Source organism: Podarcis gaigeae (genome assembly GCF_964106915.1).
Source record: "Podarcis gaigeae genome assembly, chromosome: 8".
Lineage (NCBI taxonomy): Eukaryota > Metazoa > Chordata > Lepidosauria > Squamata > Lacertidae > Podarcis > Podarcis gaigeae.
Genome location: NC_139684.1, coordinates 5,701,007 through 5,716,150, shown reverse-complemented (window position 1 = coordinate 5,716,150; position 15,144 = coordinate 5,701,007). Strand labels below are relative to the sequence as shown.

The window sequence follows — 15,144 nt, the reverse complement described above, 5'->3', positions numbered from 1 at the left end:
GAGTCTCAAATCACACAAAAATCTGGTTTTCTAGGCTCCAATCATGTGCTGTACCATAGCGCCACTTCCCTGTGACTGTGGGAGTGCAGTCCTGCTCAGCTCCTGTGCATGACCAGAGTCTACAGAGCTAATCGGAACCAGAAGAGTGGACATTTTTACAGCAAACAAGGTCATCTGTTTCATGCTGCAGGCAAAGATGAGATAGCTGGCTCTGTTGCCAAGATAAAAGCTTTGATCTCATCAAGAGAGATAATGCAAAGCCAGAAAACAGCACATTCCGCAGAGCATGAGATAAATATGCCCTACTCCAGATATAAATCATACCATTGATAATAACCACTTAGTTTGTTTGTACTGTATGGCACATTCACAAAGAATGGTATTTCAGGATGCAAGAGGCATACAATGTATAATTTAACACAATGGAGTCAACTGAGGAAGGAGAAGGCAATGTCCAAATCGGAGCAATTTCGTGGCAAGGGAGATAGCATTTTATGGACAATTATAACTCCCCCCCTCCCCGCCCCAGAGTGGTGTTGTACCAGGTGACCATATGGCCGCCCAACTCACCTACCTAAGTCTCTGTTATGCACACCAAGCCACCCCCTTCACCCATAATCAAATCAGACCTGACATTTAATAGCAACACCATCAGACCAGGAGGGTGGGGTTGGCTAACCAGTATCCTTAGATTCTGAAATACGGCAGACAGAGAGCAAGGGCTGTGCTATAACTAGCCCTCCTCGTTGTCTCTGCATAACTTTGCCCAGCTTCAAACCACCCCCTGCCCAGCACCACAGAGATGGCAGCCTCATTCCCCTCCTCCGTCTCTGACCCAGACACATATAGTGGTACCTCTGGTTAAGAACTTAATTCGTTCCGGAGGTCCATTCTTAACCTCAAACTGTTCTTAACCTGAAGCACCACTTTAGCTAATGGGACCTCCTGCTGCTGCTGCGTGATTTCTGTTCTCATCCTGAAGCAAAGTTCTTAACCTGAGGTACTATTTCTGGGTTTGCGGCGTCTGTAACCTGAAGTATCTGTAACCTGAGGTGCCAATGTACTGCTGTTAACCCACCTCTAATCATAATAGCAGAATGTAGAGAAATAAATAAAAGAGATCTATCCAACCATTCCAGTCAGAAACCACTCCATCTCTCACCTGGGGCACTCACTCAGGGGGGCAATTTGCTTCAGTTATTTGCACTTAAGCCTACTCATATGGGAAGCGGGTGGTGCTGTGGTCTAAACCACAGAGCCTAGGGCTTGCCGATCAGGAGGTCGGCAGTTGAAATCCCTGTGACGGGGTGAGCTGCTGTTGCTCAGTCCCTGCTTCTGCCAACCTAGCAGTTTGAAAGCACGTCAAAAGTGCAAGTAGATAAATAGGTACCGCTCCAGCGGGAAGGTAAACAGCATTTCCGTGTGCTGCTCTGGTTCGCTAGAAGTGGCTTAGTCATGTTGGCCACATGACCCGGAAGCTGTACGCCTGCTCCCTCGGCCAATAAAGCGAGATGAGCACCGCAACCTCAGAGTCGTCCATGACTGGACTTAATGGTCAGGGGTACCTTTACCTTTACCTAAGCCTACTCATAATTACTATAGCAGGAAGTTCTAGGAAAAAACTGCTTGCTACAACTATGGATTGGATAAGAATGCTCCAAGTTGAATGCGGACATTGTTAATGCAATCACTGTGTTTGGAACAAAAGGATTATGAACAACTTTTGAATCCAACAGGTTAATGGCACCTCTTACCACATGTATGAACAGATATGAGAAACTGCTAAGGAAATTGAGAAAAAGGAGAAAAATTTAAAGCAGGGCAGGGCAAAACCTAACATTCAAGCAAGTTCAAGAGACTCCGGATTTGCAAGTGCCTATCAGAAACATTTAAAAGAACAAAACAAAAATCAGATTTCATTATTGATTTTGTTATGGTTCTAATAAAGCAATCTCCTGTGCAAGATAATTGTGAGCCTTGCCACAATCCTGGCAATTAGCTGACCAACTATATTAATCCTAACAGCAGGCATAACACTTCTGTCCCCCTTCCCATTCATGTTCTGCCATGTTCAAGGTGCAGTGTCAAAATGAAGTGCTATTTCACTACTTCAGGGCCAACATAACTGTAAGCGAACTTGCTGGCGCACTAGAAAATGGTTTTCAAGAATAGCCTTCACTCCACAACTAAATCCATCTTCCCCAACCAGGTGCCCTCCCATCAGTTTTTGCCAGCAAGCATAGCTTTATGGTGATGGAGTGCTAGGCATTGTAAACATCTAGAAGGTAGCAGGTTAGGGAAAGCTGAACTAAATCAACACAAAATTATTTTATTGGACCAAGTTTGCAGAAATGCAAGTCGCAATTTGTGACCACCTAATTATTATAATGAGCTATAACTTCCTTTAACCAATAAAACAAATGATAAGAAACAAAAACAACTGGAGACCCATGTTTGGGAAACCCAGAGTACCAACTCGGACAATACATACATTTTTTTACCCAAACAAATGAGTGTTGTTGTTGTTGTTTTACACTTGATCACTATAAAATATGTGCTACTACCACACTGAATATTCTTCACCAAAGGTAGTATAAGAATCATGTCTCATGAGTTGCTTGGTAACACAGTTGTTAGCTCCCCAAAACAGAATACACAGCAGGCAAGGCAATCTGGTTCACAGGTTCAAAGTTTATAAATGTGGAGGTATCAAGCTTCAAGCAACATGGATCTCTTTTAGCAGGCATGATGGCATTACTATTTTTCAATTATATTAAAATTGGGGAAGTCAGAACTTAATTACAAATTCACTAATCAGTTACTTCTACATATGTATTTTGTTCCAACAGCAAAATTAGGGTAAACAGCTATGAAGCTATGACATGAGGATTTAGAAAAAAAGGCTAATAAATGATTAATAAATTTAAGCTTTGATCCTGTACCAGTTTGCCTGGAAGTAAGCCCCACTGAAATGAATGTGAATTCTTCTGAATACACTGCTAATGTTTTAGTAAACGTGTCAAGTTTGTTATAAGAATTTCAGTGATGTACTCTGTCAGTGAATTAGGTAAAGGTAAAGGTACCCCTGCCCGTACGGGCCAGTTGTGTCCGACTCTAGGGTTGTGCACCCATCTCACTTAAGAGGCCGGGGGCCAGCGCTGTCCGAGGACACTTCCGGGTCATGTGGCCAACGTGACGAAGCTGCATCTGGCGAGCCAGCACAGCACACGGAAACACCGTTTACCTTCCACTAGTAAGTGGTCCCTATTTATCTACTTGCACCCGGAGGTGCTTTTGAACTGCTAGGTTGGCAGGCGCTGGGACCGAGCAACGGGAGCGCACCCCGCCGCGGGGGCTCGAACCGCCGACCTGACGATCAGCAAGTCCTAGGCGCTGAGGTTTTACCCACAGTGCCACCCGCGTCCCGGTGGGTCAGTGAATTAGAGTGGCCCAATTCTTAATGAATACTGAACCAAACCACCACTACACATGAATGTGCAAGCATGCAGGTGCTCAAGAGGAAAACTGGTAGACACTTCCTTTCCTCCTGATCCTCTTGCTAGCCACACTACCAGGAGCTAAGTCATGTTTGCCTTAGCATTACATCTGAACCCAGGCTCCAGAGAAACCAGGTTCACTCCAGAGAAACCATGAGCTGCAGCCAAGGTTGCCCTTGGCTTGGTGCTTCTGCTTTGCTTGCAGTGAGACAACTCATGACCCCTACCCACACACCCAGGGGGTGGGTCAGAGTCCAGACATAATGCATAGCCAACCTCTGGCTTAGCTTAAGGTAGTGCAGGAGGACCAGGAGAGGGAGTGGAGCAGCACTAGTTTTTCTCCAAGAAGTCACACACTAATGCATTCATGCCCAGCGTGGCATGCAAACTATCCCAGTGGCATGGCATGCAAACTATCCCAGTGCATCCTCTTATGTATAAAATACACCCTGTTTACTTGCACAGTGGCTCTTCTTCACATCACACTGTTAAGAGAAGGTTACCCGGGGTGGTGGAGCATCCTACAAGGTAGCACTCTATTTGTGAAATGCCCTTCCTCTATAAGTACCGTACATTCAGTGCTGACACCACATCATTTTTGGCAACAAGTAAAGACATATCTGTTCCCTTAGGCTTTTTAGGTGTTCAATGACTGGTTGTTTTAGTCTTCGCTGTTAAGCAGTTTGCAGTTAATTCATTTGCCATTGTTTCTAACAATGTTTTGTTGGTTTCACTAACTCTTTTTTGTAATCACTATTTTATGTTGAACCCCACCCTGGTACTGTACTGATGAAGAAGGCTGGGTTATGAAAGCATTGAAAGAAATAAATTTGTCTGATGCTTCCCACAGTTACAGGGAGAATTTAGTTATCCCCCTCTTTGAGGAGACCCACCATCTGTAGTGCCTCCAACAGTGATTTTCTGTCCATTCAACAAATTACTAGCTGTCACAACAGTGTTCAGAAAAAACCCAATTCCAACTATAATTAGTACAACAGATGCATTGTTCCAAGCCTTAAAAAGTTATTGAATGATCGGTGAAAGTCAGAGTGATTCAATATAAAAAAGCAAACAGGCAAAGAGCTATCTTCTAAAAATAAAATTATGGTGCCGACATTGTATATGATCATAACATTTACACCTAAAGCTAAATATACGTTTACTAATAGAGGGGGTTACAAATGAAGGACCTTTAACACAAGTTTCAAGCACCACATTGGGAGCCAGGCCAGCAGTTGTCTACACCAAGCTTAGCTGAAGCTTAACCAACAGAAATATGGTGCAAAAAGCCATTACGTAGCTGTAGCAAGTGGTTTAGAACCATGAGAGCCAATGTTGGCAGAAAGCACCCACTACCCAAAACCCATCTGACAGACCCACATAGCTGGGTTTCCACCAAATCTGAATGCCTTCTGAAGCTTCTTGTCCTTTCCACACTCAGTGTCCTTTCCATATCTCACATAACCTTAACAAAGCCTTTCCTGAACCATCCAAGCTTCTCCATTGCCATGACACTCCCCAACTCAATTTTGTTCTCTCAGTGCCAATACTTGACTAGTCCCCATCATGATCATCTATTGTAGATTAGAAGCCTCCGAGCAGGAATAATTGTCACTTAGGCACTTTATACAACACCTGGCACATTAAATCAGCATTCAGAAGCAGTAAAGGTACTGATGAGGCCACAATCTGCATGAACAATCAAAAACATGTCCCATAATCCTGTGAGAACTAACTAACATGCTGAAACAGAAAGAGTTACCTGCATGCAGAGAGCTTCTTAAGAACATTTTTGGCAGATCCCACAGAAACCCTTACTAAGCATCCTCCACATTGTCTGATCCAGTGGGCTCTTATACAACTTTTGTTCAACTTTAGCTATAGCTGTAGTAATATCTCATTTTTTTTCCTAGATCAAATATGGCTTCACCTATCTATAAGCCATTGGCTTTGTGCTTTACATTCTTTCTTGAAACAGCAGCAGTAACGTAGATGTATCCAGTCTGAAAACTTTTCCTACAGTCCTGATTCTGTAGCATGGAGGTTTGACAAGGAACACAATACATTTTTGAATGTATTGTGCCTCAGGTCAGAGGCACTGAGCCATTAAAGAATGATTATGCAAGCTGGTCCTTGGATGAAGGATAACAGCTTGCTTACCCAAAAAAAAACAACACACACACACACACATGCTATTTTCTTATTATACAACTTGGACAGAGGCCTAATGTCTTTTTGCTAAAATACTCTTGTCATGAAATACTTAACAGGGCAAATGAAGGAATTTCAGCTTCAGTAAGTTCAGACAGAGGTGGCAACCAGCATTAGACCAAGTAGGGCAGCAGATTTTGGGTATCACTGAGGGCAGTGGTGGGCAGGGATAGGTCTGACATATACAGTCCAACCTACTTAGATGTTTTGCTGAACAAAAGCTAATATGAATTCACAACAAGAATTCTACTGTCTCCTTGCTCATTTCAACAAGGCTTATGCAGGCAACCTTTCTAAGGGAGGATATCCTAATGTTAAGTAGGTAGGGTGTCATCTGGATTTTTTAAACTCAGGCACAAAAATGTCTTGTGCTAGCAGAGGATGTCAATTTCCATATCGTTTTTTGGCTATTAATTACTGCCACAGCTGGAATTCTTCACATTGGGTGTAGCAGCCTGCCTGCTCATGAGACAAGGAGGAAGCATATCAGTAGAAGTATCCTACTGCATGACATTTTATTTGCCAAAGCACTAGGCATGGCAGTGACGTTAACACATATTTTATTCCAAAACACATGAGGAAGAACTTTATGAGCTACAAACTTCTGACAGACATCAAAAATATTTTAAAGTGCTTCTCTGTGCTCAAATGTTACAATATCTGTGTTTATGCTTCTGAATATATTCAAGTTTTTCAGCGGAGAAACAATGAGAGTAGAGCAAAGCAATGTAAATCTCTCTTTGGCAGAATCAAGCTAGGGTGATTTATAACCAAGCTAGGGTAATTTATAACTATCCTTTCTTCAACAAAACTGAATTCTAATCAAATTGCCTACAAATTGCTTATAACAAACCTATCCTATTGCTATTAAAAAGTCTGGAGCTACAGTACAGATTATTTAATGAAATTATGTTGCCCAAACTATTAAAAATTTCTTAAGTTATATATGGAAACAGAAATTAAAGAAAAATAAAAATGTTGATAAAAAACAAATATATATTTGAAAAATCACAGTAGGTATGAGATAACGCTTACTACGTAAAAATTGCTTGAAAAATGAGACACTGCGGATAAAAAATATGATAACTTTATTCCAAAATCGAGATAAAGGGAAGTCGATGAGTGTTTGTCAATGTAAGTTGAGTTGTAAATGTTTTTATGTATTACATGTTTCGTTTTTCTTTTTTTTCCTTTTTCCTTTTTCCTTGGCTGTGTAAGTATGTTTGTGATATGTATGATATGTATGTATGTTAAAAAGCAATAAAAATATTTTTAAAAAAAGAATTTCTCACATGTATAATGCTTGAACTCCAGTAGCCTGCCAATACTAGATCTCACATAGTGACACTTATGTGCTTTCATCCACAAATCCTAAGCTCTTTATACATCAGTACAGCAACAAGTATTCTAGCAACAACAGAAAAGCAAACATTTCAGCTGTCATCTGAAAAACAGTTAAATGATTTGAAGCACACCGTCTTTCCTGCAAAGGTTATCCATTCCATAGACCGACACATAACATTTTTCTCCACATTTATCTTCACCAAGACAGCTGGATGCAACCCTATATAGGTAAAGGGTTTTTTAATGTTTAACATTTTATTATGTTTTTATATACGTTGGAAGCCATCCAGAGTGGCTGGGGCAACCCAGTCAGATGGGTCAGGTATAAATAATAAAAGTATTATTATTATTGACTAGGAGGTCCCTAGGAGGAGGGTATGCAGTTATACATGTTAACTCCTGCTATATATTATCTGCATGCATCTTAAGAAATTAGTGACTCCAGCTGGAATAAACTACTTTCAGTTAGTTTATAACTCGTTGGTTACTAATAGGTTTAGATGACTGGTCACATTCAGTTGGTGGATCAAAGACAGAGAACTAATCACCAAGCTATCAGAGAAGCAATAGCTTTCACGTGACACTGAAGGTTGTATCTAATCATTACAACAACCTTCAACGAGAAGACAGGTTGAACAAATGCCAAGGGGAAAAATAAATGCCAGATAAATTCTTTTAAAAATGGTAATAATCTTTATTAGATTTATCAGAACCCACCAGTGAGCTGCAGAAGCCAAGCATAGTGACTCACCAAGTTTCCAGAAATGGATATTGGGGGGAGGAAAGGCAATCAGCATCAGGTATTGTTTGAAGGTCGGTTGGTTTAATTTATAACATTTTAATTTAATCCTTTCCCCAGGGTAGCATACATTGCCCCTCACACTATCTGATTCTCACAAGACCCCTGTATAGAAGACAAGGAAAACGTTGATTGGCCCAAGGTCATCCAGGGAGCTCCATGGCTGAGTGAGACATTGAATCTCCCTGGTCTGACACTGTCACCACATTAACAATACATTTTCTAAAAGTAAAGTAAGTCTACAACTTATGTGGGAGTTACCTCCCAGGATTTCAGGCAGCAGTCTTTCCCAGCCCTACCACTGAGCTACGCCCCCTTTTATAGAGGGGCATGACATCTCTCCTGGTAATAAACATTTGAATCTATGATGCTCAGAACAAGAATGAGAACCAGTAGATTTCATTTGAAGGTGGGCATGTTACTGAAGCAGAGACTTGGGAGGCAAGACTGGCTGCTGCAGATCTATTTAGAAAGGTGGTGCAACACAAGAGAAATTTTTGGTCAGCTGTGCAAACCTCAAGCTTTCAAAGAATTGGTGAATAGCCCGATTTCTGTTATTTTGAAGAGAATAAAAGTCCTTGTTCCTCTACAAATTGCTGGAAAAGTATTTTCCTAAGACTTTTATCAAAACCAAAGATAATCCTTCTGGTCAAAACATATTCCTCTTTACATTCCATTCCAGCTTTGAAGTCAGCAACAGAACACGGAATGCAGCTTTATTTTTCCATCTTTAATATTTTCCCTACCTTTCTCGACATCATGCAGGACATTCCCATTTGTTAATATCCTCTTCCTGCAGTTTCTGAGTAAAACAAAAAAGTATGTTTAAACTTAATGAACAGCTTTTCATAAGAGCTTCTTTAACAAACACTATTATTCTCCAAGCACTTTCGTGAGGAAGACTGCCTTCACTTAAGAATAAAATCCCAACATCTGTCAACTGTTTGTACATTACTTGTGCAAAGTCTGGCCATCCATGCATTATTCACATTTTCAAAATGCCCACACACAAGCCTACAAAAATGCAGCTGTGTACATATTCCCCTTCAGTGCTTTGCATTCTATCCTGCCCTGTCCCTGACATCTTTTGCAATACCTACAACACTCCCTAGCATTGCTTACTAGATCGTTTTCATATGACCATCTTCTTGTGATATCCATTGTAACTGATGGGTATTTTGTGGTTTGCTATGTTATATTGTTTTGATTGGTTGGTTGTATTTGTGGTATCTTTCTTTTGTATTAATATGTTGTTAACCGCTTTGGAGACCTTTGGGCCAAAAAGCAATACTGTATATAAATAAAACACAACACAACTTATACTGTCTCAGCCATCCTTGGCATGCAGAGAAGCGGCCACTGTGTTTAAGTTGTTACACAGCTGAGATGCTACTAGCATTACATTTCCCATTTCCCTATGTGTGTCCACTTAAGACACTGAGGACTGTCAAGCACCTCCTGCATCTTTGACCTGTGGTCAAAGATGAATGGGTGCACATCCACAGGCAACAGCAGAAGAGAACTTACTGCACCAAAACTGCATCTTGCTCTTACAGTTAATTGCTCAGCCACTATTATTTTAGGCAGAGCGGACTTTTCTAACTGCCAAATAACCAAGCAGGTCAATAGTTTTCAATTACACTGCTGATATTTGATCACACACAGGATCCCTATGTCACCTAATTATAACAGCTTACATATAACTTCATGAAGAATCTGTGAAAATAAAACACTGAGCTTCTATAAAGTTGGAGGGAAGCAGTTTAGTATTCTGTAGAGGATGGAAGTGATATTTCCAGTTAATCCTCACTGCTTTCAAGCATGATTACTTGGAAACAAGTTCGTCTGAAATCAATGAGATCTACTTCAAACATTTACTGGCATTGTGGGCTGTAGAGGAAGAGTTAAAACATATGGCACTACTATACAGTGGAAAATAACAATTTGGGAGAGGAGACTATAATCCTAATATTTTATACCGTGCTTTGTTATCTACTGCGCCCCACCCCCAATTCACCAGGCATTACGCTCTGCTAGCAAGAATACATGCTAAGGTGTGACCTATCTTTGTTCTTAAAAGTTAATCAGGTATTAAGATGGTGCATCTAAACCTGTTTACTAGTATAAATTACAGATAAAAACAAAAATTCCAAGCAACATTCATTTCTGCCCTCCAATCTAGTTTCTTGTTCATTCCTTTTGTTTACAGTCTATTAACCAAACATCAATGGTTGTTCCAAAATAGCTTTTGTTTCTAGCATCAGACCATCGAAGAATTAAGATTTCACACTAAGCTTCCTATCAGCTATGATCTTTAACAACTACCTTTAAAAAACATCCAAGGGTGAAGACTCTTCTTTTGGTATAGATTGCTTCCAATGCTGCTGGAGTGCAAGATCCAGTCAACAAGGGCAATTGTGTAGATAAGCAAACTGCTCGGACTACATGACATGGTAGGATTCTATACATTAATTGTCTGATGTTCTCTCAATTCCTAGTCAGTAGAGGGCTGCAAATGGCCAATCTATTATTTGCTCTGACACCTCTTCCCAGTGTCACTCACTTCTTGCACCACCTCCCCAAAATGCACAAATCTAAATAGTCAGTCCACACCCACACTCAGTATTTGTCCAGTATTTCCAGTCCTGCAGAGTCTCCAACTTTCCAGTTAAACAAGGACTAAAATGAGGGTTAAAAACTGTCCAGCAAAAGAGCACTCATTGACCCAGAATTATTGAGACAATGCAATCAATTCTGACAAGGAAAAGCAATTATTTCAGTCTTTCAAAGCAAATTCATTGATTGTTTAATCTTTTGCTTTTCAAGAGGGAACTGGGCATTCAAAGAAAATAGATAGAATAGCTAGAATAGGAGCAGATCAAGGTTGTGTTCCAAGCTTATCTTTGAAGGGCAGGGGGATACCTATGTCAGTTTCAAAATGAAGGGATGAAAAGTGAGCATGCATATACTGCTTTGGTAGAATATACTATCTTTTAAGAATACAGTACGTGTATGGATTCAGCAACATTAGTAGGTATCAGCTACGTCATTCAGTTTTAGAGAATACATTTTCTCTATAAGCTGGGGAGAGGCTTGAATGATGCTGCTCAGTTAAAGAGAGAAGAGTTAATTCCTTGTTCTCCAATATTTTAATATACAATAAATGCTTCGTAGTTTGAAAGGCAGGCAGTTTATGAGTTAAAGTTACAGAAACACACTATCCCTGCATCAATTTTAAATTAGTCCCAGCCAGACAAGGAATGTAGTCTATCACTGCAGGTGAATTAACCTAAATTCTTCACCTGGTTTATAAGCCTTATATGTCTGCCACCCATTTTGTTTCAAAAAAAGATGGACATACAAGTGAAAGGGAGAGGTTACACCCAGGAGTGTGTTAGGGAGAAAGCATTCATTTTTAATCAGATGGATGATTCTCGCTGGCACCAACCCATTTCAATCCTCTTATCCTTTTCCAACAGTCAATTTGAAGGCAAAAACCCTGCAGTAATTAGCTAGATGTTCGCTCTGGTATCACACAGAGAATGGCTAGAATGCTATTATTAATGTACCAACAAGAAGGGAGCAAAATGAGGCTAATATCTGCTGTAGTAACAAGGCATTATCAGGGAGAGAGAGACAGACAGAGAAACAGAAGTGATGGAATGAATATATCATACGATAACAAGGCTTTTGTAGTTACAGCTACGGAGGCAACAAACTGGGTTAACATAAAAAGAAACAGAAAGATACTTCAAGTGCCCATAAGTGGAGGAAACGGGTTGCTACAAGTAGAAAGCCAGAACTCAAATCAGCTGTGGGGGGTGGGAAGAAAAGAGAACCAGCTCACCTCAGAAAAGATGCGAAAAGGGGCAGAGGATATGATGGCAAATGCTATAGCTTGGCATGGAGGAAAAAATATGTGTATCTAGGCTGCAACCATCAGGGTCTAGTGGGGGGGAGAGGAACGGCAGGATTCCTATAGGCAGAAGATGCCAAGGTGGAAAGAAGGGGCAACTGAGGGACCACATTTGTGTGAACGCACACATGGGAATCAATGACTCCAGGCACATTGTAAAGAGGAGTTCGCGGAAGGGCGTGACAGCTGTGCATGCTGCAACTATTAACATTGCACAAAACAGTGTACAGTACAAAGGTTAGTATGGATTATTCGGAGGGGGCAGAGAAAAAGGGGGGTTGCAATAACTGCGCCTTATAAACCAGGAGATGCAAAGAGTAGAAACAAAGCGAAGTCGTGAACTACTGATCCAGGTAGCCAAAAGAAAAAGAGATGTAAATTCCGAATATTTAGAGGGGAAGGGCATAAGAGGTGAACAAAATGGGCTATATTGGGGGGTGGGGGCGGGGAGGTAGGCAGATGCAAAAGGACGTGGGCGCGGGACCCACCTTTTTGGATGGGGGGGTCGTTATTCTGGGACAAAGCGATGCTTGGAGAGGCCGGTCAAGCGGGGGGGGGGGTCCCAAGCGGCGTGTGGACACCTGGGCGGGCGTGTAAGGATAACGGGGCGGCTTTGGGCCTGACAGGGCGAGAAGAAACCATGGAAAGAGACGAAACGACAAAGGGATGCTCAGGAAGGATGGCGAAGCCGGGGAGGGAGGGAAGGAGCCCAGAAATAACCTGGATATTTTTTGGGGGGGCGAGGCATCGGTGGGGGGCCCGGACAGGTGGGCGTTAATGGAAGAACGGGGCAGCCCCCCCTCTTTCCCTATCCGAGCGACCTTCCCTCCCCTCACCTGCCATGGCTGGAAGCGGCTGGAAATGGCGGCGGCTGAGGTGGCCTGGGGTGGCTGCGCTCCCTCGCAGAGCGGCGGAGACTGAGGGAGCGCGAGCGAGGGGACTTGGCGGCCGAGGCATGGAAGAGGAGGAGGAGGAGCAGGAGGCGGAGGAGGTAGGACGCGAGGGCGTGCGGGCGGGCAGGCGAGCGAGCCAGCGAGGGCCGCCCCCTCCTCACAAGATGGCGCCTTCCGCCGCGGCCCCTCGGGTTGCGCGGAAAGAGCGCGGGCGGCGCCGGCCTTCCTTTCTCGCGTCTCCCCCCCCCCCCTCGCCGGGGGTGATGGCGGCGGCGGCGTCTCGGAAGCGGCGGCGGCTGCTTCTCCCACCGCGGCCCCTTCCGCGGTTTGGAGGGAGGCGGCGGCGGCCCGGCAAGCCGGGGATGGAGATAGCGCCGCCGCCGCCTTTGTTCTTCTCTGAGGAGGCTGCTGCGCTCGCTGTTGGTTTTCATAAACGGATTAATCCATATGCTGTGTGTGTGTGTGTATATATATATCTATATATTTCTATCTAGGCGATGTACATGAAACGGTAAAACCTATTTTCCATAAAATCCTCGGAGTGGAATAAACGAACGAGTGGACATGCCTAGATTCGGACAGGATATATTATTTTATTATTATTATTATTATTATTCAATGAATTTATATGCCGCCTTATACCCGCAAGTCTACCCAAATAGGTTAATTCGACCATATTAACCCGTTTTCTTTATTTTTGCTATTTCCTCCCCCCGTATTTTTATACAGAACTTGTTAATATGTGTGTGAGAGGGAATTTTTTATTGCTGCTGTTATTTGCCTCAGCCGACATCCAGCCCCGTCATTTGAGGGGGGCGGTGGCTCAGCAAACCCCCAAAGGAAACTTGGCCGACAAATAAGAAAACGAGCCGATTGTTGTTTTATTTCCCCTTTTCCGTCCTCTCAGGGCGAGTTTCTTCTGCCTGGTGACAGGCAGAAATGCAACAGGTTCAGCTCCCCAGCCCACTCCGCATGACGCTCTCATTGGCTACTGGCCCTCCTGGTTTTGTGTCTCAGGAGGACCCCTTAGCTTAGCCCCAGCTCCCAGGGGCCTGTCAGCTCTTTGGGACTACAACTCCCATCAGCCTCTGAATCGTATAGGTCTGCTTGATGGGGCTGATGGGAACTGTAGTTCAAAACACCTGGGAGACCACCAGGTTGGGAATAACCAGTATGCCTGCTTGTGGGCTTCCCACTGAGGCATCAGACTGGCCACTGTAGGGTACAAGGTGTGCTTGGTTTTTTTCCTGCCTGCCCCAGAGCTTTTTAGAGGTGGCCTACTCGTTGCTCAGTGCCTGCTCCTGCCAACCTAGGAGTTCAAAAGCACATCAAAGTGCAAGTAGATCAATAGGTACCACTCCGGTGGGAAGGTAAACGGTGTTTCCGTGCGCTGCTCTGGTTCGCCAGAAGCGGCTTAGTCATGCTGGCCACACGACCCGGAAGCTGTATGCCGGCTCCCTCGGCCAATATAACGAGATGAGCGCCGCAACCCCAGAGTTGGTCACAACTGGACCTAATGGTCAGGGGTCCCTTTACCTTTACCTGAATGGGGGTGAAAAAAGGGGGCACCTCCTAAAAAAACAGTTTCTGGGTTCATGGTGGCACCTGACTACTTATGTTTGGGTCTACAGTATATTGATTTTTTTAAAAAAATTGTAGGGCACGTTTTGCCTGGAATAGGAATTCTAAGGTCTCATATATATAAATCATATGTATGTATTTGCCTTATAGATTTATGATCATAAGTATATAAACCACATGTCTGAAATAGTATAGGAGAACAATCCTGAAGCCATTTTGACTCTTCCAGCCACCTCAAAAATTCTCTGCAATAAGGAAGGAAATGGGGAAACCTCCCCATTGACTCTTTGCTCACAAATCCTGTCTTAAGGGCGTATTGTGTATGAACAGGGTGAGCCTGTCACCTGGATTCAGGAACTAAGAGTTTAGCATCTCAAAAGGAATGGCTAGGCTGCCCAGGTGAAGCAATCAATCCTGCCAGACAGGATTTATGCTGTAGCCTGCCTCCTTCTGTGATGTATGTATGATGTTTTGGGGGTGGTCTCTGGCTACAGGATGGGCAACTTCAAAAGTCTATAGAAGGGCTTGTGCACCATTATTCTTGGACTGGATCCTTCCTGACTCCTGACTTCTGTGGTTGTGGGCACCCTGTTGCAACAGTTAATAAAGATCAGGCTTGCTAGCTACCTCGCTTCTTAATACAGTGGACCCTCCGGATACAAGCTTAATTTGTTCTAGGGGTCCATACGTACCCCAAAAAGTTTGCATCTAGAGGCGCTGCTTCTGCGCGCACATGCAGCATGTTATAGCGCTTCTGCGCATGCATGCGCGCGAAACCCAGAAGTATACACTTCCGGGTTTGCCGTGTTCGCAACCTGAAAGTTACGTTACTGAGGGTCCACTGTATTCTCTGGTTGGCCTCTGTTATTTTCTCCTACCAATGGAGAACCTACTTATGGACTC

At 43.2% G+C, this 15,144-nt stretch overlaps 1 protein-coding gene across 7 annotated transcripts in view; it reads right to left on the bottom strand.

Annotated features, from left to right (window-relative positions):
• The window catches only part of SLC23A2 (solute carrier family 23 member 2), an 80,131-nt gene extending 67,081 nt beyond the window's left edge, over positions 1–13,050 (bottom strand). The window contains exons 1-3 of one of the 7 annotated variants that reach the window (XM_083753263.1): positions 12,604–12,971; positions 8,598–8,653; positions 7,804–7,956 (exon numbers count right to left, since the gene is read on the bottom strand). Coding sequence is in view for 1 of the 7 variants with exons in the window: in XM_083753270.1 (XP_083609396.1) it covers positions 8,598–8,627 (30 nt within the window). In the remaining 6 variants the exon portion in view is untranslated. Of the gene's footprint in view, positions 1–7,000; positions 7,022–7,803; positions 7,957–8,597; positions 8,654–12,603 lie in introns of those variants that run through there. The other 6 variants (XM_083753259.1, XM_083753270.1, XM_083753260.1 and 3 more) reach the window with 6 other exon arrangements.
• Positions 13,051–15,144: the final 2,094 nt, after the last annotated feature.